Source organism: Agelaius phoeniceus, chromosome 3 (assembly GCF_051311805.1).
Source record: "Agelaius phoeniceus isolate bAgePho1 chromosome 3, bAgePho1.hap1, whole genome shotgun sequence".
Lineage (NCBI taxonomy): Eukaryota > Metazoa > Chordata > Aves > Passeriformes > Icteridae > Agelaius > Agelaius phoeniceus.
This window is the reverse complement of record NC_135267.1, coordinates 11,617,761-11,644,993: the sequence shown is the minus strand read 5'-3', so window position 1 is coordinate 11,644,993 and position 27,233 is coordinate 11,617,761. Positions and strand designations below refer to the sequence as shown.

The 27,233-nt window shown below is 37.8% G+C and overlaps 1 protein-coding gene across 3 annotated transcripts in view; it reads left to right on the top strand.

Moving 5' to 3' along the window:
- KLHL32 (kelch like family member 32) overlaps window positions 1–27,233 on the top strand; it is a 123,122-nt gene that overhangs the window by 54,180 nt on the left and 41,709 nt on the right. For all 3 annotated transcript variants that reach the window (XM_077174730.1, XM_077174732.1, XM_077174731.1), the window contains exon 5: window positions 6,434–6,532. In XM_077174730.1, the coding sequence (XP_077030845.1) occupies window positions 6,434–6,532 (99 nt within the window). The remainder of the gene's footprint in view (window positions 1–6,433; window positions 6,533–27,233) is intronic.

The window sequence follows — 27,233 nt, the reverse complement described above, 5'->3', positions numbered from 1 at the left end:
TTGCTTATCCAAACCCTCTTTAATTACAGCAATGGTACTTAATGGTGGTGTGAAGCTATGTCAGGGAAAGTTCAGGCTGGACATGATGAAAAGGTGACAGGTCACTGGTACAGGTTCTCCAGGGAAGTGATCATGACACCAAGCTTGTCAGAGTTCAGGGAATGTCTGGAAATGTGTTTAGTTTTGGATAGCCCTGCAATTAGCAGGGAGGTAGGACTAGATGATCTTTATGGGTGCCTTCCAAATTGATATATTCTATGATTTTATGATGTGTATTCTGTGCACTTAATGGATTTTCTTGGATTTGCACACATGGATTTTCTTCTAATTTTCTGGAAAAATATTATGATGCATCAGAGAAATGCTGATCATGATGCTTTCTGGCATTGGCTAATGAGACATCTGGATTTTGTAGCAAGTGCTACCAAAAATTGTGTGTCAGGGCTTTGGGCAGTTGCCTGCAGGGGACTAGGACTTTCTTTCCTCACTCACTTTTTTGAAGCAGCACTTGTCAATGTGCAAGGAGCTCAGTATTCAACTGAATCATGAATGAGCAGGGAGACAGGCAGAAGTGCTATCTGGTTGGGAGTGAAATGCAGTCTAAATTACTTTAAAAGAAAAGTTAAGGTGTTTGATTGCTCTTAAGCACATGGAATGATCTCCATCAGGCAAAAACAACTGATACTTGTGTTTGATGCCTGTCTTGTTTGAAATGCTGATCACTGCAAGTGGAGTTAAGGAGGAATTTTTTTTTTTCATCAGAGTGGCCGGAATCAGAAATTTTTTTTCTTGTTTTCTGTGTTAAATTCCATACAGTTTACTTTCTAGAATTTTCTGACAGGGCTGCATCTTTCCTTATTCATGGAAAATGGGATTTAGGAGAACTTGGTATTAAGCACTAAGAAGTCACCAGTGTGCTGTGCTGTCTTTGGAAAGTTATTTTCTCCCAAATTAAATATGGCTGCATGTTTCCTTACTGTTACAGCATAATACTGGGGTATTTTTAATGTGAATCATGCCACCATCTCACTTTTCCATTGTCCCACAAACAGCTGTATGGAAATGAGAAAAATATGGGGATATATGAGTAGCTGGAATGAAGGTGATAAAAGTGCACTTCAACCTGCAGTTTAGCCTTCTTGGGCCTAAAGCAGCTATTGTTCAGTGTCTTTGAAAATGTGTGGATAAATATAGTGGCCTGCAGTATTCAGGGAATAGAATGTTCTAGTTGTTCTTTCCAGATATAAACCTCATGAGACTCCACAGATGTGACAGTTAATCTGGATCTTACCTTCTCCCTCAGGCTCTAAGTTGATTTGCTGGAAAGGACAGTTTAAGGAGTTTCCTTTTAATTCTTTTTTGGCTGTTATTGCCCTCTTTGCTCGGACCTTAATTTTTTTTTTTTTGGTAGACCTGTAGGGCTTTGTTTGCTGTAGGAGGGTGGGTTCAGGGGGCATTAAAAGAGTAGGAGGACATTTTTGATCTGGACAATGTGGAGGTGAGACCTGAGTAGTTGTTCTTAGGAAAGGGTGGTGGTTCTTTGTCATGGTTTGACACTGGCACAATGCCAGTGCCTCCATGAGAATACCCTCTCCCTGGTTTCTGCTGTGAGATGTGACCAGGAATAAGCAAAGCAGGCTCCCACCTAGGAAAAAAAATAAAATTAACTATACTACGAGGGACAGGGAAAAAGAAACACACAAGGAAAATGAAAACTTCACAAATGCATCTTCTCCTCCTCCCCACCAAATTCCCAATACAATACATCCCCCAAATCATCGACTCTCGGTCCAGCACCACCCTTCAGAATACTCAATCCTCAGTTCATCAAGAGGAGAAGGAGTCCTTCTTGTGCCAATGGTGACCTCTTCCTTTCATGTCCAGCGCTCTCACCACTGAACACGGACCAGAGCTGCTTCTAGGGTCGACTTTTAAGGATGCTTCGTCCCACTCCAAAAAGGCACAGTCTCAACTTTGGGACATCTGTCCCCCCATATTTTTCACCCCCTGGGGCCGAGGGGTACCCACACCGAACCCTTTTGGTCCTGAGGCATTGCCTCCCCATAGAATGCAGTCCCTGTATCACAAGGAAACGTGGCTCTGTCCACGGCTACACAAAAAGAGTCCAGCATAAGCTACTCAATCATCTCTTCCACCTGAGTTCTTCTCTATTTCTCTCGTGGCCCATTTCCTCTTATCTCATCTATATATCTCTTCTCATTCAACTCCAGGAGGATCAGCATTTGTAAGGTTTCCATCATCCAAGAAAAGGGTTAAAAATCTGAGGCTCTGTCTATCCAGAACTCCCACGGCAGCCCAGCTGGGCACCTTCTCACACCCCCCCTTCTCCTTCTTGGCCGGCCACTATTAAATTTCAAGGTGGCACAAGCACAGGCACAGGCTCTCTCTCTGTCTCTCCTGGGGGGTGGGCAGTGGCTGCCCGATGCCTCTCAGTGCCCCCTTCCATCCTGCAGGGGCCTTCCCCTCCCTTCTGTCCAGGGCCCGGCCTACCTCACCCGGCCCCATGGCTGCCCCCAGGCCTACCTCACCCGGCCCCATGGCTGCCCCCAGGCCTACCTCACCCGGCCCCATGGCTGCCCCCGGGCCTACCTCACCCGGCCCCATGGCTGCCCCTGCCCGCCCAGCCCGCAGCCGGGCACGGGAGCTCTGAACCTTTCCCTGACTGGAACCCAAGAGAGCCTCCCAGGGGAGAGCCCTGCTTTAACCCTGTGTTCTCAGAGGCAGATCCAATGTCCCAATGACCGCATTAGGTGCCAATATTAAAATCTGAGCATCCATTGGCCTAACCCCAGCATCCCAGAAAACATATTTCCTGTCAAACCACCACCTTCTTATACACTCTGTTGCCACAAGTCTCAAAGAAGATTGAAGAGAGAGAAAAGATACATGATACCAGTTAAGTATTTTCCCATGTTTACCCATTGTCCTAAGGTGTTGGAGGGGATGCAGGTTGAGTTGGGAAAGGAAGAAAGAAATCTTGGGCTAAGAGGGAATAAATTCTAGTTTTGAACTGCTGGCTGGAGGGTAAAAATAGGGGGCAGGGTGTTAAGGCCCCTGTGTTTCTATAACAATGGGACTGGTTATAAAATTTCTGTTTCTGCCTCACTATTGTGCCTTACAAGGTCAGGTTTAATTTACCATTTTCTAGTTCTTGCAATTGAAGAGAAGCTTTCTGCAATATATAAGTGGATAAGTTTCCAGATGGATAAATATTGTATGTCTAAAAATAGTGGATCTAAGAAATTATGTAATCTGCCTTTCTGGATCTTGTGACCTCAGCATTCTGTTACAAACAGACAAATTTTGCATTGCTTCAATCTCTCGGGCTGTGGGTCTGACTGCAGTAGGGACTGTATTTTATGCATCCTCTCTGGGGGGGTTTGTGGCATGATGAAGAGTAGAAAGGCAGCTTTGAGGAACAGGTTTCCTGTTTGAAAACAGTCATTGTAAGGGCAAAGTAGTTTGTCAAAGTAAATCAGTTTGCAAACGAGCAGTATGTCAGGCTTGATGGCTTAAGAAAGGAAGTTACTCATGTATCACAAGATCTGCCTGTTGTGTGCAGGGAAAAGGTGCTTAAGGGGATTTTCTTGGGTACCATCATATGCCAGAAGTTGAAAGTATAATGAAAATTAACCCCTCAAAATAAGGATTGGATACAGGGGTGATTGTAAGGTGCAGCCAGGTGCAGTACCTGAATTGCATCTAATGTAAAAATACTACAGCAACCAGTCTAATATAGCCTGTGTCATGAGAAAGCACATTCTTCACTGGTGAAGGCTGCAGTTTTTGTCTGAATTTGATGAGTCCAAATTACTCTTAAGTTTCTGCTGCAGTAATTATGCCTCATAATGCTTGGGTTGAGGATGGATTACAGAAAATGATTAAGCTTCTCTCTATTTTTTCACACTAAAATTTAAGATGAAGTTTGAAGTTATGAATCCAAAGTAGACCTTAGTTTCACTCTCCTTAATTTGCAATAAGCATCATTCTTTAGACCTCAGGTCAATTGTTTTGAGATTTAGACAAGCAGAGGAGAGTCAGTCACTGTTTGTACTGGTGGTGTGCATTTGGTGGTTTTTATGTGCATTTACTGTTAGTACTGAGCTGGAAGGCCTGTATGACATATAAACACCTATGCTGGTAAGTAATAAAAACCCAGCAATTGCTTTAGTGTATAAAAGCTCAAAGGTGTGGAATTATTGTGAATTACCCCAGTTTCAGTAGAAGGAAGGCTTGCAATATTTTCTTCCTTCTTTAATTATCATTTTCTTTTCCTTGTGGATTTTACCAGCCTGCAGTTTCCCAATGGTGAACATTTAGCATAGGTGAGTTAGTATTTCTTGCCTATATCCAAATGAGTATTGAATAAAAGTTCAGATAGTTCACTTTAAAGCAAAGTTTTGTGAAAAGATAATCTAGACTTTCTTCCCTTATCTTGGGAAGCACAAAAAGTGATTCTGTTTTCTCAGTAGAATATAGCTTGCATGGTAAGGAGGGCTGTAAAAATGGAAGACCATGTAGGAAATACATCTGCCACTTTGATATGAACTTTTGTTGTTAACTTTGTGCAAATAATCTCTAGACAGTAGCCAGCCACCCTCCTTGCCTCTTGTCCTACTTCTTATCTCAGAGTGCTATTAGTATTATTTGTAAATAGATTGCTGTAGCTTTAAAATACATGAATATTATCACAGTTAGATTTAGTTTGTCTATGCCTACAAGGTACTAATCTGCTAAGGGTTCTGGTTCTCTGGCTGACACTTAGTAAGTAATGTGCCAGAGGATGGCAGCTTCCTCAGTGTCAATCATGTCTGAATGAAAAACACTGCAGGGTCTATACCAGCTTGTTTAGTCTGACCTTGAGTTCTCACTTGAAAATACTTGAGAGTGACATGCTTTTATTTTTGTTTGTTTGTTTTTAATATCTGTGTCTGTTGGAGATATTTTTGTTACTGAAATCCATCCTAACTTTCTATTCAGCTACCTCTCATCATTCATGGCAACCTCAGTAGCACCAGCCAAAAACCTGGAATGTTCTGGGCCTGCTTGTTGTTTACAGTAGGATCCTTACATGAATTTCTGGCTAGATAAAGAACCTTCATGTTTTATATAGTATGTAAATGACATATAATGTTCACTTAAAACCTAGTATTAATAAATGTAGTGATTTTCACAAGCATTAAGGATTTCATATGTTGCCAGAACTCAATGTAAATGAGTTCTTGGTCTAAGCAAGGGTCAATCGCCTTCTTTGCTCCTCCTAATATATCCATTATGTTGGAGATATTCTGTGGTTTTGCTTGAAGAAATGCATACACTTTTTTTCATTTTCCCTCAAAAATAGTTAAAGTACAAAAGATGGAGTTGAGTATCTTTCCTTTTGTTTTCCATTTTCCTTATTCCACTGCACTTTGAGGATGCTGTGAGATGAAACTGAATTGTGTGAGCAGAAAGAAGAGACTCTGAAAGCAAGCTTTGCTTCCCTGTGGAGCAGTGAGAGACTGACCTCATGTGGTGTGAAACCAAAGTTGCCAGGGGAAGTACAAGGATAAAATTTAATATAGCAAGCAGCTTTGAAAATTTAATTTTTATCATGCATTTCTGATTTTTTTTGATGTTGTGCTACTTAAAAGATTTTAATATAGATAGTTTGTAGTCTGATTGCTAATAAGAAGCTGACCAGTGTCCATATTCCCAAAGGCATTTTTGTGTCCCAAAAGGAATGCTCTAACAAGCTGACCCCAAGACAGCGGTCTATGAGCTGTGGCCCAATTATCCTTACTGCTGCCTGTACATGATTTTAATTGAAATGAGTAGGAGTTTCATGTGAGCAAGTAACTGAATAATCAGTCTTGGTTTCCATGCCCTCTCTGGCACTTCCCCAGCAACATGCTCATTGTGCTTTCAGAGCCCTGCTCTCTAAAATGAAGACAGTGGTTAGGAAAATTATAAAGTGGCGCCATGCAGAATAGGCAGGGTGTTCCTAGTCTGTATTTGTTTTACATGCATGAATAATACTATTAGTGAAGACTTCAGAGTCAGTTCTGTTGGTCTGATTCATCAGTATATGTGGAAGGATCTAAGTATACAGATAACAAAAGGAGCTTCTGTTATTTTGAAAAGTCTCCTTCTTAAACAGCACACAGTTTCAAAGGATTTAGGGGGTATTGTGACTTTGGGACTATCACAGGAAAAAGAAAATAACAAAAAAAAAGTTTAAAAATCATTTGAGAAATTCAGATGAACTTTAGAAAAATCTGTCCCTATTCTGTAAAGACTTCCCTATATGATTTATTGTATTCTGTTCTATATGTTGACTTAAATATCTGAAATAACAAAGGTCTTTAATATACTCTACAAGTACTCTAAGTACATCTTCCAGATGACAAACCTTCCATTTTCTTCTTTACAGATCCTCTTGGAACCAGGGGTGATACAGGACGTCCTAGCAGCTGGGAGTCATTTGCAGCTGCTGGAGCTTCTCAGTTTATGTTCTCACTATCTCATTGAGGTGAGGCTTTTTGGCCTGATCAGCTGTTTCTGTTTGGTACACTTTTGTTTCAAGCTGAATTTCAATAGGAGACTATTAGTACAATACTTGGTGTAATCTAAATGGAAAAAACTGGATTTCAGATCTGCCTTTTGGGTGTAATTTGGGTTTCAGTTTGTGGCCAATGCTTTATCCCTCCATCCATTTGGTCCATTTCATTCCTGAAAGCAAGAATGGTCCACAGCACATGATTCCCCCTTTTACCAGGGAATTTGCCTTCTTCTGCTTCAGTGTACTAAATGTGAAGATATTTCCCTATTAGGATCATGAGTATTGTGACAAATTCAGATGTGTAATTCACAACAGAATATTGACATTTATTCCAGGGCACTACAACCTCTCACTGAAGGAACAGGGCTTGTTTTAATGGCACCTTATTCTCAAAGAGCCTTATGCCTGTAATGCCAATGCCTTTATCAAACAAAAAATTTGAGTTGTGGTAAAGATTTTTTTTGTGTGCTTGTCTTGTATAGGAAATGGTAGCAAGAATGATGGTAGGATGGTAGCAAGAACATGGCTTTGACGGGTATCTGTGAAAAGCCTTCTAAAAATAAAATGGCAATAGCAGTTCTACAGAACTGTTTGCTCCTCTCAGTAACTTTTCATCACTGTTTCTGAAATGGGATGTGTTAACTGCACCCGGGCAGCACTTGGGCATGGAGATGCACATCAGCACAGTGCTCTTAGTGTGCACTTGCCTTCCCACAGTGTAACTGCCTTTGAGCAGTGGGAGTGTGCTTGGCAGCATGCTGAGCGCCAGGGGCATGCAGCATCTCGTGCTAAGAACTTCAGGATGTACTTGAAGGCTTTGTGTCTTACAGGGAAAGAATCTGTTCTTTGAGTTTTAACCTTAGGAAACCCTTCAAAATGTATATTCAGATAATAAGTTGGTATTAATTTGTGCTTTATATTTAATTGATTTAATTTTTTGTTTAATTGATTAGAAAGTTAAAGGAGCTGACAGAGGGCTGCAATTGGTCTAATTTTTTTTTTTTTAGCAATGCAGGAAGAGGTTTAATTTTTCTGAGAAAACAGGCATGGGTTGTGATGGGAAAGATGGTTGGTTTGAGAAATAAGAACTGCAAGATACCAAATAAGCCACAAAACCATTTGACCTACTGATTGTCAGGCAGGCATGGGAAGGGGTTACTGTAATGAGAAAGATACAAATCTAACACTGGTAGTCATATACCATGTATTTGATGGTCCTCAAACACACCAGTCAGTGTGAGTATGTCTTTGATGCTTATGTCGCTCTTACTTTGTCAGAAATTGAACTAAAGAGATAATTACAGCAAAGAAGCTACAGAAAATATTAAAGAGTAGGAAAAAGGTTGTTTGTTGTGCTCATCACGTAGGGATGTGAGAGGATATAGTTATATACTCAGCATAAACCCTTATGCTAACTTTTTCTGTTTAGGCTAAACTAAAACTTCTTTTCTATTACCTCTGTTGAGTAGCTTCTGGTATTTATAGCTCTTCTCTTAGCACCACCTTAATACTTTTAATCCAAAGGCCATTGCAGGGGAAAGACAGACAACTACAGAGTTAGCAGTGCTTTGAATCTCTTCCTTAATATGCAAGCTGTAGTCAATTATTTAGAAATAGATTGCTAATGAATTTAAAAAAAAAATGAATCAACCCCAAAATCACACTAGCGCCATAAATAAACCCCAACACTTTGGAGTTAGTAAATATTTCTTCCAAATGACTCTGTAATTAATAGAGCAGTGAAAGTTTTCTGGACATGACAGTCAGAGAAACCTTTAAGTTGGAAAAGCCCTTTAAGATGAAGTCCAACCACAAAATAACTTGGAAAAGAATCAGAGGTGTTTTAATTCCTCTCCTTGTTGATCTCATGTCTTTTGATGCATTTTGTCTCATGCATATGTTTATTTGCATGTTTTTTCCATTTCTACAACTTACAAGATTACTGTGTCTTTCATGAGTCATAGAAACCACAACTTTGTGGTCTGCAGTTGCTGTGGGATGTGTGAAAGATGTGAAAAAGCACTGTTGTGCCTTGAATAGTGTGCCAGGGTAGGACAACTGGAGCTACACTGTGCTAAAAATAAAGAGGAAGTGGGACTCAGTGGGACTCAGAATCAGATTTACAGTAGTGGAGGTAGGGAATAAGGCAGTGGACGAAGGGGAAAAAAGAGGAGAGTATGTGTTGGAAGACAGAAAGCAGTGCAAGTTCTGTAACCTATTTTTGAATCAGGGTCTCATCATAAAGGTTTGGAATCTGCCTGCACGTCTGTGAGGTGGCTGTAGCTTATACCACATTGGGATTTGGGCGGTGTTTTACTCTTTTTACAATATTTTTTTTACCAAGTTCACCTCAGCAAGGCATACATGTAGACAGATCTGCAGTCTGAATAGATCACAGTAAGAATTTACCTGTCTTGTTTGTATGGTTGCAGTCCATGCAAGTAATCAGCCTTGAGTGGTTGCTGCAAGTCTTTTTAACAGAGGTCAGCAAGGTACTGCGCGTTAAAACTGTGATATGTTTCAGGTCCAAACTAATTAAACCAAATATCTGTTTAGGTTTTACATATTATTGTGGGACTTTAAAAAATAGCTCTTGCTTTATTTTAATACTATCTGCAAATAAAATCCAAGTAGATAAAGAAGGCTTCCTTAAAACTATTTATCCTCTCTGCAGTTGGTAACTGGGGTATCTTGTCACCCCATGTGCTGTGATACAAATGCTGGAAAGGGAATAGTGCTTGCCCTTTCCCTTCTCTCTGATGAATGAGTGTGCCAGAGTTCTTCATTTAGTGCTACTGACTTTCTTTCATGCTGTTTTGAATTGTTCAGATATTATGAACTTAGCTTAGTTTAGCCTGAATTCAGGAAATACAGTGTGTGGGATCTAGCTGTCATTTATTGTTGTGTAATGATGACACAAAGTTTTAACTTGTTAGGATTGTCTTTAACTGTTTTGATTAGACCAAGCTTTTCCTGTGTGAGTGCTGCTCTTATTGTTAGCACTTGTTCCAGCTCTTCTCTAGATGTTCCAGCCTGACAGTTCATTGGAACTGTCTTGAACACTTTCATCTCTTTTTGATACTTTTATCTGGGACCTGTAATAATGCCATGCATTTCAATAAGGATGGATTTTTTTGGCTACAAATGCAATTGGCATTACCTGTTCATCTATCTGTCTCAAGGCACACTGTTAGTCTATGAGATTCCAAAAAATACTGTAATGATCTGATTCATCTAAGGTGATTGCTGAAGTATCTGATTGTCAAGAATTATTTCTAGTTCACTGAGGACAGAATAATTTCCAGCCAATGCTGACTTTTATATTGACTGGTCTTTAAGGAATTTCCTCTTAGTTGTCTCAGAATAAACAAAATGTTATTTTGACTATGACAGATCCTCTTTTTTACAGACTAAACAGCTTAGAGGACTTTAATATTTTGATGAATTAAAAAAAATTCTTTAACAAATTGTTTAAATTGTATTTATGGCATTTTTTAGAAAGAGTTCTCAATCAAAGCAAAGACAGGAAAAATGAGAGGAACATTTTCTCCCTACCCTCAATTAGGCAATGCAGTGGAGGTTTCTGACAACACTGCTAGTTTATTAAATGCATTTTATCATCTATAAACTTCTCATTATCAAACGTTCTGTGGCATCTAATGTTGATTCAATATTTTCATTTGAAAACTCATGCTCATTTTAGATTTGATAATTCACTAGTTTTCATTTTAAAACTATGATTTTATGGTAAATAATATTTTTATGGTAAAATATTATTATGGTAAATAATATATTCTTTATTTGCAAACAGAGAAATGCCCAAGTATTCCTTACTTTTGGTCTTAATTCCAGCTTTGTGTAGTGCAGACTTCTCCCACCACATCAGCATTGTCATACCTTGAATTATGATTATTCCACAACTGCTGCTGTTTGGGGGTTTTGTTTCTAGCTTCATTTGTAGAAGGGGACTCTTTTGAAGCATGCTGATGTATTTTATTTGAGATCCATACATATTCATGAATCTCTCATGTCATCTGCATAATTCTCAGGTACATTAAACATTGAAACAAGGCTTGTAAGAGCACACATCTGTCTCGGGCTGAACAAACGGTAAGGCAATGCATTTTCCCTAACTGCTGCAGAGGTGTGGGAGAGCTAAAGACTTGAACTTTGTGTACCTTCAGTGGCACTAAGGTCTGTGATCACTCACACAGCATTTGCTTGCAGCCTGCACATCCAGTTCTCTTAGGTTCTTGTGTCCCAAGTTCCTCCTCCAGCTCAGGTTGATTGTCAGTTTTGGCTGAGGTTTTTCGAAGAGAGCTAATGCAGAGAGCTGCAGCCAACAGGCAAACTTTGAAATATAACAGGAATGGGTTATCTGAATATCTCCTTTGCCTTTTAAAAGTGGACCATATTTGTCATGTGATATAGGAAAAAGCAAGAGATAAGTAGTTAAAGGCACTAAATGTGGTGGCCATCTGAAAAGGGACTTTTTAGATGGAACTGTAGAGAGCATGGTATTAGGTAATGTGTTTGTGATGACCTATTTTGCACTTTAAAGCTTGTGAATGTTTTTCTGAAGGATACGTGACAACTTTATTCTTATGCAAGAGAATAAATGTGTTAAAACATTTATTCAGAACATAAAAAATGTTTGTTTCATGCGTATGTCTGAGTTACATAACTGGTTGTAGATCTAAGAAATTTTGTCTTTTTCCTCAGCTGTTTGTGTATTCAGTACCAAAGAGCCACAAACTGCAAATTATTTCAACAATCAAAGAGTTTTGATAAGGAGGGAATGCTATTGAGCATATAAGTTTTTAATGGAATTTCCTTCTACTGATCAACAACAGCTCAGTATTGTGTGTGTAGTAATTGGTTTTTAAAGCAGAGGTTGATTTCCACTGGCATTCAGGGATCTGGGATATTGGACTGCCCATAATTGAAATCTCAAAGCTAAGTGATTTTTATGTATATTCTGAAGTACAATATTTTTTTTTTTAGTGGAGTTCTAGGTACATCCTAAATTACAGTCAAGGTATGATAGTTGTGGGTGAGGAGTTTAGAAGTTGCAGAGCAATCCAAAGCAAAGCTTAGACTCATTTCTGAGAGGCAGGATGTGGCATTACTGCTAGATTGCATGTATCCCTTTAATTTTCTGCTGCCAGATTAGGCACCTTTTGTGAAGAACAAATTAAGTTTACACAGTGGACAGAGTCAGGGATGTAATTTATGTTATGTATATTGGTTGGACAGCAGCATAGTTTCAGTACAGACTTATTTGAAGTGACTGTACTTGTACTTAATTCTGGAAATGATTTCTTATTCTCATAGTTCCTTAATTCTGGAAATGATTTCTTATTCTCATAGCTCCTATGAGGAGCAGGTATGGTAGACATGAGCAGTGATGATCCTGATTGCCACTGAAGTTATTCTGACTTGTAAAAATTCTTATTGGGATCCTAAATGTTTTTTGTGTCAGGTGAACTTGAAGCTTTGATGCCAATTCTCCTTTTAGTTTTAAGTGCTTTAGTTTCCCTGCTAAATGGTAAATGTACCAGATTACTTTTTAGAAGCTTCATGACTTTAAATGGAACTCTGCTTGCTTGCTACTGATGTCAGTCATGCCATCTTTGAAGACAGCTAATTTAAGATAAAAAGAAAAGAACATTTTAGGTGAGTGACTAAAATAAGCCTGGGCCCAGCATCATACAACAGCAGTCAACTGGAATTTTTTTGGAACTGCCTCTGTGCTGTCCTGCTCTAGATTCTTGTATACAAAAGTAGACAGTGAGGAGGATCAGACCTGGGATACAAAATAAGGTTAATCAACTGACAAATCCTTCTGGAATAATTCATAGTAATAATTGGAGCAGGCAAATTGTCTTGGGTAGGGCATTTGATTTTTAACCTTCTACTCTAATGGTCAATTTAGGCTTAAAGAACAAATTTTTCTCCTGGTGTACAAATTCCTAATGATCTAAATATTTTCTTCTTCTAATTTTAAACTATCTGAATGTGTTGTAGATTGAAATATGTTACTGTTTTTAAACAGAAGAAGCTACAAATGAATTTGTGTGTGGCTTAAAAGGAGTGTGCATTGTTTATTTATGTGGGTAAGCCAGAGCTTCAAAGCTATTTATTTTTCTTAAACCAAACTTCTCCATTTGGAACGGTGCCAATGACAATCCCAACTTTCACTAAGATAAACTCCTTCAGAGATGAATTAATTCGTACAACAGAGATTGAGAGCATCACCTTTGTATTGCTAGAAGCCCCAGATCAGTTGGGATTTTAGCTCCTGGGTTTTTCATATAGAGTGAATTAAACTGCTGGAAAGAAAATCTAAAGGTCATCTAGCAACCAAGGCTTGCTTTTTTTAACTAATACTGAGTTTTTAATCTAAGTACATGCATGCACACTCTGCACGCTCCCCTCAATCCCCCAGAATTAGTCACCACCAGCAAGCTTAAGTCTACCAACTTTATCCTGTGGTGAAGTAACCTTCCCATGCTAAGAATACAAAGTAGACAAAAATAATGTCTTACATTTCCCTGGTTTTAAGTGTTACACAACCAGTTGTTGCTGTGCTAGCCTGCTATTTTTTGAAGGAGCAAGTTTTTTCAGCTGTTGTCATTGAGCTATTGATAGTCATTAGAACAGTTCTTGGACAAAACTCAAAAATAACTTGGGGATTTTTTTTCTGTTATCTCTTTAATAAACTGATACATTACAGAGATAATAATCTATAAATATGAAACATGGTTACACTAGTGAGGATTCCAACTTAAAATGAGACTCAGGAAAAAAATGATGGTGGTTTTTTTTTTCCATTTTTCAGTTGGTATCAGTGAGGAAGTTGAAAATATACCAAAGTGACAATACCCAGTCACTTTGAATCCCATTCTTACTGTAATCCACTTGCTGCTATTTATCTGCAGTGCGTATTGAAACTGATGATGGATGTGTAAAAAAGTGATGCTGCAGCATCTAGGTTAACTATTGCTGGCAAGATCAAAGCTCCCAAGCTGTCTAGGTAGTTGTATGGATACACATTGCCAGTCCCCTGCAGCACAGTTACAGGAGAGGTAACAAGTTGGGAGGGGACAGTTAGTGCTGGATCTGCCATCTCTTTGCAGGTTCTGTCCCGAAGGGCAAGCAGCTTTAGTGTGTGCTTTAAATAGGAGCAGGGAAGCTGTATTGCTTCACAATTTCCCTCCCTGCCCTTCTCACGTTGTCATTTTAGCCAGTGTGGACTCTTTAGATGACCTTTCTGTCCATCATTCCCTGAAAGATTTCTGCTTCTGGAATCTTTCCAGTATTTTTATAAAGCTGTAAACAGTGGCTGATGAATGCCAGAATGCTTAGTGTACAAAATTCTTCTTTGGTTTTATTGCCATCTGATCGATACTAATGTTTTATGTTCTTCCTGTCCCTCCCTGTCCTCTGTGTATTTCACTTTAAATTCTCCTTACAAGTTGAGGCAGTTTGGATGCACTTCTAAAATGGAAATATTTGTAACTGGGTAGTGCAGCTATCTTTATCTGCTTGTGTTTTCAGCGACATGTCCACTTAGAGGTCTGGAGGAAAATTTTGTTTATTGCAAGAAATGACACCCAGAATGGCTGAACTGGACTTGAAATAAGGCAGTCGGGGCCCTTCCTACCCGGGCCTGAGCAGCAGGTGGCAGTGTGAGTCCATAACAGTTTCAGCAGAGAAATTCAAGCTAAAATCAGAAAAAATGAAAAGAAAAATTATTTATTTTTACTCCGTATTAGTCTTCTGACCTAATCAGTAAAAAAGTCATTATTCACACAACACTGGGCAATATGCATTGTAATTTTTAACAAATAATAGGAAACTGTTAATGTTTTCAAAGGAAATACAGTTCTGTCTTGTGCAGCAATGGTCATTTATCACTGCACTTTGTGAAATCACTCATTTGTTCTAATTTGAATGTAAATGACTCTAAGGTTTTACAAATAAGGTGACAGACTCACATAAATGTAATTGCAGGGTTCATCTCTCTCTTTTTATATATCACTCATTAAGTTATGAATTAAATACATCGTATTAAACCAGGGGCATGTCCAATGATGATATTGTAATGGCAAATTACTCTATGCTATTAGAGGTGTATTTTTTATTCATGGACATTAATTTGTCATTAAGCGGCATTAGTTTAGCACTTTTATGTGGAAGACGTGACCTGAAAGAGGAGACTCACAGCTCTAATGTGAAAGAAGAGGAATATAGCACCAGACATAGAGAGGGGTTTATTACCTCCTGGAAAAAAAAAAAAAAACCTTTTCTCTGTTTCTTCCTGGAAATAAACAGAGAAAAATTTTACTTAAATTTGTTTTCATCTAAAGCACTTTGAGTTGTATTAAGCCAATTTAGTGAAGGTATTTCTGAAACAAGAAAATCCTTTGATTTTAAAGTATTATAAAATATGAGAAAAGCCAGAATGCTAAGTATGAAATGGTGACTATAAATCATTTGTAACCTATGAACCTGAAGAGAACACTAGACTTGAAGTGAGTTACAATCTGATTTTATCTCAGAAGTATCACTGTGGTAGAGAGCTAATTGTTCATCTTTTCTTTCATCTATACAAGCTTATACAAAATAGAACTGATATTTTTCATTCTTCATTATGAAGTAAATAGCTTTTACCTCGTCTCTACTCTATTTTTAGGTACACTATTATTATTTTCATGGGAGTCACTTTCAAATTCTAAATGAAATAGCAAAACCTTTCTTAAGAAAATGAATGAGAAAATGTATTATTTCATGGAATTTTAGGAGGCAACTTAGCACCTGAAATATTAGGCTAAGGAAAATAGTGCATGATTCAGTCTGCTCTATCTTTAAAAGATGTCTAAAAGACCTTGTCAATTTAATTTTAAGTTTTCAGTCAGTTTAATAGAAGAGACTTTCAAAACCGTGTTTATTTAATGGTGAAAAAGGACAGAAGTAATGAAGATCCAAGTTGATACATTCTCCAATTATGCAGTATTTGCATTTTAAGTCTTTTTTGTAGACTATCTCTCATTAAAGACATAAGAAATCTGAACTTGATACAAACCTATGTATTTGGCAGTTGATACCCTGACCCACCATTTCTTATGTTTTTCTGATGGCTTAATTGCTACTATGTGATCCATCTACCTGAACTGCTGACAACATACTCAACTAATTGTGCTAGTTAAGAAGAAGGGTTTATAAGGAAAATAACCTAAGCCCACATTATGTATAAGTAGCTTTAGAAATGGAAGTATTCCAGATTATCATCTCTTTTTAATTACTGTTAAATACTGTTAAACTATTTGTGCTTATAGGGGACCACAAAGAAAGAAACAAGTTCCATATAAGGCTGTTGATGTTTTCCAGTAGATCTTGTAGCAGCAGTAGATGAAGCAGCATTTTAACACATTCCATCATTTATGGTATTTTGTTTGCACAAGTGCATTAGTAGAATTTGTATTTTGCTTTAGATTAGTGATGTAGACTGACTCCATTTAGAATAAAGAGACCCTTCTGGTCCAAGATATTGAATAGGCCTTGAAACCAGAATGAATATAAATGTATACATGCTGTAATGACTTACTGAATCTTCAGCCAGTATGATCAGAGCTTTAAAAGTTATAAATTGTCCTCATTCTTCTCACAAATTCTAAAAATTAAAGATCCACGCCTAAAGATTAGTGGCATCAACTTTATAAACCATCAATAACATCCCGTGAATGTGTTATTTCAAACATGAAAAACATCAGAAATGCCCGTAACTTCATTCACCTGTTTTCTTGTGTAATATATTCAAAACATCTGTTTACTAATTTGGAGGAAATTTTTGCTAAATTTCCCATCTGTTTAATCAGTTTTATGGAATTTGTGATTTCTGTCACAGAGTGTGTCTAGCTGTATAAGCAGTATTAGATCTTGAACCAGGACTTTTATTTAGAGTTCAGTAGGAACTGAACTGGTAACACATAGAATTCTTTCTTCCTTGTAGAATGTTTTCTCCTTGATAATTGGAAGCACTGTCTATTCTAATTATGTAAGTAAAGGGCCTTGAGCTTCCATGGCATCTCAGCACACCTGATTATCATGGGAAAGTATTGTAATAACCTCAGGTATGTTCAGTTGCCAGTGGTCACTAGGATTGGAAATCCAACTGACTTGGAATGTTGTGGACATGAAAAACACCAGGGGGACAGGCCTACTGTAAAACACCACGCCCCAAATCATGTTTATATGTATTTGTATTTGGGTTTGCCTGCCTCTCAGTATTTTTACTCATATTTGAAGCATTACCATCTTTGTGGGGAACTGAAGCATGTAGGAAGTACATGTATGCAATGATGATGTCCAGGACCCCCAAGACTACTATTGAAAGTTTACTGTAACCAAACACTTGAAATTATTTGACTTTCCTAGGTACTATTGTGAGTCTTAACTTCCATGTATTCCTAATCAAGTTCTGGACTCACATTGCACCATTCAGCCCTGGACCAAAACTTGTTAAACAGGTTAAAAAAATTCTTGAAAAGGAGCAAAGCAAGTAGCAAAAATGATCAATATATTAATATTTTGAGGTGGGAGAAAACAAACAGTATTAGACATATGTAACCTTTTATAAGCTGTTGGTAGGGTTTTGCTTATAAGTGTGGTTGAAATCTTTTAAATTTGAATGTTTTAGCAATGTTTCTTACTGAAATTCCTATTTGAAAAGGACCAACTTTTATAACATTGCATGGAACAATCATTGGCTAAAAACTTCTTTGGTAAGCTGTAGTTAATTTTTGAAAGCAGTGACTTTTCTGCAGAAGTACATTCTTTTTGAAGCAACTCAGCTATGTCTTATTTATAAATGCCCTTCTAAGGTTCTGTGAAAGAGTGTTACAGAATGGGTCAGGTTGGAAGGTAATGTGGGTTGTCTGGTCCAGCCTTCCTGCTCAAGCTTGGTCATCCTGCAGCACAGGGCACAGGATTGTGTGCAGACAATTCTCAAATATTTCCAGTGATGGAGACTCCGCAACCTTTCTGAGCAACCTGTTCCAGTGCTCAGTCACCTGCACAGTACAGAAATTTTTCCTCCCCTTCAGGTGGAACTTCCTGTGAATCAGTTTGTGTCTGTTGCCTTTTGTCCTATTGCTTGGCACCACCAGAAGAGCCTGGCTCCATTCTCTTGGCACTATCCCTTCAGATGTGTTGTTGAGGTCCCCTCTCAATCATCTCTTCTTTAGGCTGAACAGGCCCAATTCCCTCAGCCTTTCCTCATAATAGAGATGCTTCAGTCCCCTAAACATCTTTGTAGCCCTTTTCTGGGCCTGCTCCAGGAGCTCCATGTCTCTCTCTCTCTCTGAGGAGCCCAAGACACAGCTCTCCAGATGTGGCCCCACCAGGGCAGAGTAGAGGGATAAGATCACCTCTCTTGACCTGCTGACAATGGTCTTCCTAAAGTACCCCAGGACACCGCTGGCCTTTTTGGCCACCAGGACGCACTGCTGGCTCATGGACAGCTTACAGTCCGCCAGGACTCCCAGGTCCTTCTCTGCAGAGCGTTGCTTTGCTTGATTCTATTATGTTTAAAGGGAAATGCTGGAGAGGTGCCTTTCAAACACCACAGGATTGAAGTCCTGGCACGTATCTGTAGTTGTGAACACTTAAAAACTGAGCCTACAATGAGTTGTTCAGCTTATAAAGGTGGTGTCTTTAAAGTGAAATCTTGAAGTCAGTGAGAATTTTGTCATTTGGTTGTGTTAAATGTAAGGTGCATTGATTAAATGTTCTTATCTTCTCTGTGGAAAAAAAAAGGCTTTATGCTAAACAAGAGATTCTGACTGTAAGCTGTTTGAGATTTGAAAGCGACTGATAGAATTATTTTTTATTCTTGGTAAGAACTGCTAGAAACAAATGGACCAGAGTCATCATGATCTTTGAAGGCTCAGGCATTCCTGCTGGTGCTTGGCACCTTCAGCAGTGTGAACATGCACAATTGTGACTTGTTTAGCACTACTGAAGGTCAGATGTAGGAAATCAAACTGGATATTGAGTCAAAGCCCATTTTTCACATTTGGCCTTCACCCTTTCCAGGTTTTCTACTTTTGAAAGTCAGACTTTAAATAATTTCTGACTAAAAGAATGACAGGTAAACCCCTAGTCAATAATGCTTAAAATGTGCTTAGCCTGGAAAAAAAAGGAGGCTTAGGGGACACCTTATCACACTCTACAACTACCTGAAAGGAGGTTGTAGCCTGCTGGGGGTCCATCTCTGCTCACAGGCAACCAGCAACAGGACAAGAGGACACAGTCTTAATTGTGCCAGAGGAAGATTAGGCAAGACATTAGGAAACAATGCTTCATAGGAAAAGAGATTTGCTGTTGGAATGGGCTGCCCAGGGAGGTGGTGGAGTCACTGTCCCTTGAAGTGTTAATAAAAGTCTGGATGTGGCACTTAGTGTCTTGATCTAGTTGACAGGGTGGTGTTAGTTCATAGGTTGGACTTGATGACCTCAAAGGCCTTTTCCAACCTAATGCTAATGCTGTGATTTTGTGAAATACAAGCAAACTCCTCTTGATCTTCACATGTCCAGATTTTTTTTAAATTCAGTGATTCTTCCAGATTTTTCTCATTCTTTTTTCTTTTCAGTCTATTTATGGTCTACCACTATCCCTTTTAATGCTGTATATCTCCTGAAATCACTTTTGATTAATACATTGTAATCCTACTAATAACACAGCTCCTAGTTGTGGGAAAAAAGAGATGTTCTTTTCACTGAATAAATCTGGGGAAAGAGAGTTGTAGAGAGTTGGTTTTTTTTACTGGGGGTATAATGCCTATACAATACACATTGCAGACATTTTGCTAATATATTGAACGGTATATGTAAGTTAAAATTCTGTTAAAGTTGGTAAAGACAGGAATTATCTAGCTACTAGAGCACTGGAGTAGGTTCCAGGCATTTGAGGTTCTCTTCTTTGTATATTCTGCATCATGGGAAATCTTTTTAAATTATTTGTCTGCTTCTCCTTTTCTCCTCTGTAAAATGAGAATTTGCCTTGGTTTAGTGCTATGAGCAACAAAAATAAAGTTCTTAGTGATTTTTGAGCTGAGGTCAGATATTGCAGGAGCACAGGGATACCTGAACAAATAACAGTTTTCCAAATAAAATGGAAATGTTGCCTTTTTATCATTCACATACTTACAGTCAGGTTCTTTTAACTGCTGAGTACTCTCATATCTTCCTGCAGCTGCAACAAGTCCCTTGCTTTTGAAAGGAATGAGAAACCATTATAACCCCAGCAGTCAAATTGCACAAATATTTCCTTCTTTACCTGTACAGACAGTTGTCAAAAGAACTAGTTTTATTGCAGTCATTTTTTGTTAATGCAGAGCTGCCAAATGTACATAATCCCATGAAGCCAATGCAAACAGTCCTGTACTTTCTAGTTCCTTGTCCAGGGAAGCTCTGATCCTACATTCATGCACCAGAAACTATTTTCTGAAAATTTAGTCAGTGCTATTTTTCCTTTCATTTATTTTCTCTGTGTTATAAATATCTTTGCTCAAGATCAAATCCTCCAGGAGTCTTTCTTTAAAAAACTAAGTTGAGCACCTGAAATCTTGCAAGGTTGGTTTTCCAACCTGTAGGTTTTAAGTATCCCTAAAGTTTGGACTTCAGAACTGGGACCAATAATTGAAGATTAGATTTAAAATGTAATATTGAAGCAGCAAGAGGGCTTGTTTCTTTTATTGTGCAGAACTAGGTGTGCATTTTATGACATGAGCTTTTTTCTTTTCTTTTTTTCCACAGCACTGTTCTGAGAACTGATGTTACTATTTATGACTGCTTCTTAGTGCCTCCTGATGGCTTGTCAGTGTTGTTCCAAATAGAGCCTGGTATATTTTCTATATTATGTTACTGGTTCCCAGATAGCCTAACGATACTCATGTTGTCTTTGAAGAGTCTTCTGCAGACTCTGCAGACCAAACTTATCATTCACTGCTTCAATTAAACTGTTAACAGTATTGGATCAAAATGGATTCCTTGAGGACTTTTGTCTATCAAAGTTATACTCATTATTGAGTTATCCTGCACTGGATTCAGCGTTTCAGCACATGGAGTATCAAATACTGCCTTAAAAGTCTAAGGAAGCTTTGTTGCTTTGAGTTCTTTTGCAAACATTTCTGAGACTTGAATTGATCTGTGTTAAATAACCTGTTATGCCACATATTTTAGGCAATTTGTTTAATTCTCTGATGTTATTAGATGACCAGCTCACTATAGTTACCCTTTTCTAAAAATGTGATGGGATTTTGGACTGAAAAGTTCAAACAAGGTGTTACTGAGCATATCCAAATTATTTTTCTAGAGGCTTAATGAGGGGTGTCAGTAGAAGTTGTTCACAGGGTTGGCAGCTCCTATGATCTATTTCCATTCTGAATATTTTTAATATGGAAGAGCAATGGTCTTTTCCTGTCAGCCTCATCCTTAATAATGTATAATATGCTTTTAGGGATGTTTTCAAGAGGTTTCAAGTGATTCATCTTGAAGCTGGAAAACTTCAGCCTAACTTATTAAATGTTGGCAAAATAGCAAGTTATTTTTAAAAAGGCATTGGAGAGGGAAACTGTCAGGTACACTAATACCTCTATTAACAGATATATCAGGAATGTTGATTTTTCATTTTTTTTCCATCTCTATCTGTCCTCCATGCTGGTAATGGAGATATGAATTAAGAGTAAAAATTGCACTTTAATGTACTGTGAATTAGAAACAATTTTTCTTTTTCTATTTTCTATGTCTAAAAGTTTTCATACTTAATACTGTTTTAAGACTTACTTTGGTTTTCAGTGTATTAAGGAGGATTTACTTACCTACTTTTCACAGAACAGAATCATAAAATCATTAAGGTTGGAAAATACTGACCTTTGACCAAACACCATCATGTCAATTAACCATTGCACTAAGTGCCATGTCCAGTTGTTTCTTGAACACTTCCAGAGAAGATGACTCCACCACTTCCCGGGGCAGTCTGTTCCAGTGCTTTCAATGAAAAAATTCTTCCAGGTGTCCAACCTGAACCTCTCCTGCTGCAGCTTGAGGAAATTTCTTCTCCTGTCACTGGGAGAAGAGACCAACCTCCACCTGGCAACACCCTCCTTTCAGGCAGTTGTAGAAAGTGACCCCCAATGTAGAAAGTCACCCCCAAGCCTCCTTTTCTCCAGGCTAAACACCCCCAGCTCTCTCAACCACTCTTCCTATCAGTCACTCTCTACACCCTTCATCAGCTCTGTTGCCCCTCTTTGGACTCTCTCCAGCCCCTCAATATCTTTCTTGTGAGGGGCTCAGAACTGGACGCACCCCTCGAGCTGTGTCCTCACCAGTGCTGAGAACAGAGGGACATTGCCCCAGCCCTGCTGGCCACACAATTCTTTATCCAGGCCAGGATGCCACTCACCTTCTTGGCCACCTGGGCAGTGCTGGCTCATGTTCAGCTGCTGTTGAGCAGCACTTCCAGGTCCTTTTCCACTGCACAGTTTTGCAGCCCCCAGCCTGTAGTGGTGCATGGGGTTGGTGTGGCCAAAGTGCAGGACTTGGCCTTGTTGAATCTCATACTGTTGGCCTCAGCCCATTGATCCAGATACAATTTGAAACAAGTTTTAAAAATCAGTGAAATAATTTCTCCCCAGTAACTGGTATGGAATGGGACAATTACAAGATCAGTTAATCAAAGACACAATGCAATTAAAGAAGTGATTGGAAAATATTTTCTGAGCGTCCTCAGTAGAATCTAATCATAATTTCCATTTGTAATATGTTGCATTATTTTTGTCTTGCCTGCCAGAGTGGCTCTTTCTGAGTGGCTGCTTCTGTGTCTCACTTGAGGACCAAGTTCACAGACTTTTCATGTATTAAATCATATGAGCTACTAAGAGCTAGTAGTGTCATGGCATCAAGAAAAAGGCATTTTGACTTTCATACAAGTTAATTTATAAAGCTAAGGAAGCATTAATGCTATTTTACAAGGTACTGCTGAAAAATCAGGAGTACTGGGAAGAGTTTGTCCATATAGAAGAGTAAGTGAAATCAAAACTGTGAGGTGTAGAAAAGGTGAGCTAAGATGATCAGGAAGACCTACTGTAGATGAGGAGATTGGACCTTTTCTTATTTAGTCTAGTAAAATGAGGGCTGAGGAGGAATATCATTGTTTTCTGTAAATATATCAAAGGATTTAATACTGAGGGAGGGAGGATCAGGGGAGAAACATTGTGCTGTTAAATCTAAAAGATCATTTTGGCACAGAAACAAAGGTATATAAAGTGCTTGAGTAAATGAAATGAAATTAAGAGATGAAGTCTCAAAATCAGCTGAGCCTTCTTGTAATACTAGTTGGGAACAAGATAGATCTTTCTTAATTTATGCTGAAGATGTTTTAATGAGTTTGTGGCATAGTAGAGGAATAGACTCCCACTTCTGTACTCTCATGGCCTTAAATAGAAGCCTGTAACAAAAAAAAAAAAAGTAATAGTATCATACAGTCCTATTTTTTTTTCTTCTTCTGGTTTGTAATTTTTTATTTTGGCTGCTACTCCTGTAAGCTTTGGGTTTCTAAGGGACAACACTTTCTGGATTTGTCAATATTAGCAACAAAACCAAAAAAATGAGAACACTCACCATAAAAAATTACTGCTTGTTGATGCATTAGCCAAGTAGTTTTCAGCTTTCCTCTTACAATGTAGCAATTCCAAAGAGCTAGCAAAAATATAAAATGATAAATCATCTGTAGAGACTATATTCTGTGACTTCTGCTGGAGTAAAGGATATATGAATGTGTATGAGAAATGTTATTCCTCACAACATTTTTGAAGAAAAGGCAAGCTCCTATAATTGGCAAAAATGGTAAATGTTGATAAATCTCATCAAATCCTTGCTTTGTGTTTCTACTGTGTGAAATGATAGAAAAGTGCCAGGTCAAGGGTTAGAAGATCCCCATGTTCCTTCATCCTTGTACTTTTATTTGCTAAATACAATATATTGCTACATTTATATTGCCAGGAGGAACTGGTAAGATGTGAAACTTTTCATGTAGGGGGTTCCTATGCCAGGGACACTTAAAATAATTTTAAAAATTCTTATTGCAGCATCTGATAACCAAGGGAAAGCAGCTGTTGAAACCTCTGCAGAATCTTACCTTAGTTCTTCCACTGGTAGTATGAAAATTAACTGTGTAGTCTTAATATTCCATTATTTTATTTCTTTCCATGATACACATAATTGTATATGCCGATTATAAAAGTTATATATAATCAGTGTCACCTAAAATATTTAATTGGATTTGCAGTTGAAGATATTTGTACTATTTAATAATATAGATCAAACTGAGCTTCTAGAAAATGTTTTCTTTTTTTAGTTTTACATATGGCATGCTTCACTTCCTTTTTTTTGAATACCACACATTTGTGTCATCACATGAGCAATCTGAGAATGTCATGTCTTTCCTCTGTGCTTGTGAAGCTCACAGGCCTCCTCTGTGCCTTCAGAGAGGATTCTCACTAGCAGCAGCCAGCAGGATTAAACCTGAAAACTGAGCAGATATAGAGAAACAAGTAGTGAGAAGGGAAATGAATTCTCATAGGGTATAGGAAAAATAATATGGCTGAAATGTTTCGATATTGTTGGTCTTTTACTTAGCTCTAGACCTACTTTGAAATAGCAGCAAGGATGCAAATTACCTTTTCTTGCTCAAAGGAGAAAACAAATGCAAGAATGACAGGAAGTGGTGAGAAAGCAGTGATCTATCAGAAAAATTAATTGTATAAAACAAGTCACTTAAAGCCATCTTTTACTTTGTCTATAAACACATCTGCAGCCTGCACTTATTTCATAATAAGAGTAATCAGTTTAGTACATTGAAAAATTCTGATCCAGCTGTTCCACTGTGACCAGGCTTCAGAAAAATGCTTTTAATGACTCAACTGGATGACTTTGGTGCTTAACAGAGGCAAATTTCAAATAAGATCTAAAATATACTTTTTGTGCTTATGCTTATTATGAAATGTTTGTGTCTGTTGCTGTGCTGTTGAGAATGTGCCTGATCTGTTAGCTCTTAAGTAAATGTGTGAGGTTTTGCAAAACCAGAACCTTTGATATACAAAGAAAGAGCTAGACCCAGCAGAGCTGATTTTCTTTTATCTTAAAATTGTGTTGATCCCTTTTTTTGTCATTACTATTTTTCATTTTGTTACTATCCCTGATCTATTTAGGGCCCATCTTTGCTATGATTTTTGTCAAGGATTTTTTCTGAATGGTGCAGCTGGTTCATAGTATTTAATGTGGCAGAGAACCTGGAGGTGTAGGGTCAAGACCTGTGCTGCTTAAGGATTTTGAATAGCTATGTCCCTCTCTCAGAGACCTCACACTTGGGCTTGGTTTTTTTTTTTGCTTTAAAGAGGCTGAACCCCTTTTAGAAAAGGGGGGAATAGTGTCACCATGCAACTCTTCCCTGCTACAGCAGCAGGGCTAGTCATTTAATACCTTGATTTATAACAGTATTGTAATCTAGGAAGCAGGTGGAGTTACAACTGGTTACGGTACTTTGGATATTAATGGCTTGGCTTGGCAGTGGAATTCTAAAGCTGTATATACTTTTGCTGTTTTAATTATGCATTCATTAAAAGCTTTTATACCCAACAGAATAAAGTAAATATTGTTTGATCTCCGTAGTGTGCTCCCAGACTGTAGATTTGCACAGCAGGGTCTTGATAATCTGAATAAATTGTATTTCCCCAAGGAGTTTATCTTTCAAATAAGGTCATAAAGAAATGCATTCTTTCCCCTTAGTTCTCCTTGTGCTTTTTCTGCTATTTATAACATAGAGCACAGGAATAGAGGTATATTGTAGTCTGCTGTGTACTTGGTTATGATTAACTCTAATTTATCAATCTGTTACATCCTTTTCTGTGGCTTGTGCAAGGCAATTATTCTTTAAAGTACGAACGAATAAAGATGGTTTTGGAAGCAACTTAAACACAATGTTTATATCTATTTTTCCTGTTTGACAATTTAGCATATCTCTATACTGAAAAACACCTCTGTATCAAAATATTCACACTGTCACATCATTTATTTTGAATATTTAATATTGTCATCTTTCAGATTGTTTGTTTGTAGAAGATATTTTCTTTTATGAGGCTTTTAAATGTCAGCTCATTGTTGAATTGGTTTGGCATCTAAAGGTTGATACTACTGAATCAGAAGACCCTTAGTGAGGAATAATAGATTCCCTTGCTTCAGTGGGGGGATGCACACTAAGTAGAATGCATGGCATCTAAGGTGGTTTCTTATTTTAGAAGTAGACGCTGATAAATAATTTGAACAACTTACTAAATTGGTTTGAGTTCACTGTGAGATTTCAGAACTATTTAAACTTAGTTTTAAGTGCTGTACCTGTAATTTTATACATATTTTCTTAGCCTGAATGTGTTTCAGCAGTGTAACATACATCATATTAGAAGAGATAGGATCACTACCTTCAGCTCTTAGTGACAGTTCTGCTTGTGCCCATATTTCATCCTTCAGTTCAAAAAAAGATAAGTGGCATATACATAAAAGTTTATGAAAAAGGGGTTAAAAGTTTCAAAAATTTACATAAGCCTGGTTTGTAATGCCTGTTTTCAAAGAACATGTACTGCAGTACAGTACCACAAGAAAGTCCCATACTACTTCAAAATTTTGTAGTTGCTCAGTTAATGCAATATAATAAAATCTGTGGAAAGCAGAGACTGCCAGTACTCTTACTCATGAACACACCTAAATTTCCTGTTTAGTAACCTATTTCACCATTTACCAAAGTTTTTAATTCAATAAAGGTTTTAGCGTGAAAAGTTTATTCAAATCAGATTGAGCTGACAGTGATTGCTTTGATCATTTCTGGGGGACTTTTTTAAAGCTAGAAGATAAGGTGCATTTTTCTTGCAACTAATTTTATATACTTAATTTTAGACTGTTTTTGAAAATTTTACCACTTGTAAGAGCAAAGTTCGTGATCTAGGGTATATATGGAGCAGTCTTGATGTGACATTTTTGCCTTCTAGGATCATAACTGAGGCAGTAGTGTATAGTACTGTATAAACCTGATTTTCATTTGTAAAACCTAATGAAATATGTACCTCTTCTTCTGTGAAATACAAACCTGTAGATCAACTCTAACCTTAAAAAATCAGAAATTAACATTACTGATTCCAGGCCAAGGCCAGTTTTAACAAAACACACTTTCAGTATTCATTGACAAGTAGACTGTAAGTTCAGCAGGTAACTAACATTATGTTAGGAAGCATCAAAATCATCTGAAACTTAGCAATGAAAATAAGTTAACACATAACCCCCCCCCCCCCAAAAAATAAAACCCAAAACAACCCACATACATAAACAAGCATCTGAAATAAGTCACTACATGTAGTATAAATAACTGGTGAAATTTAATTATACATCCATAAGTATATTTGGCCTCTTCAACTGTAAGACAGCTTCCATAAAAACAACTTTGATTTCTTCTGATTTGAGAGGATAGGGGAGTTTGGAGCTCATGAAAAATATCTATACCTAAAATGAAGGCTTACCAATGTCTTTCAGATTTCACTGAAAATGTGAAGATTTTTCAG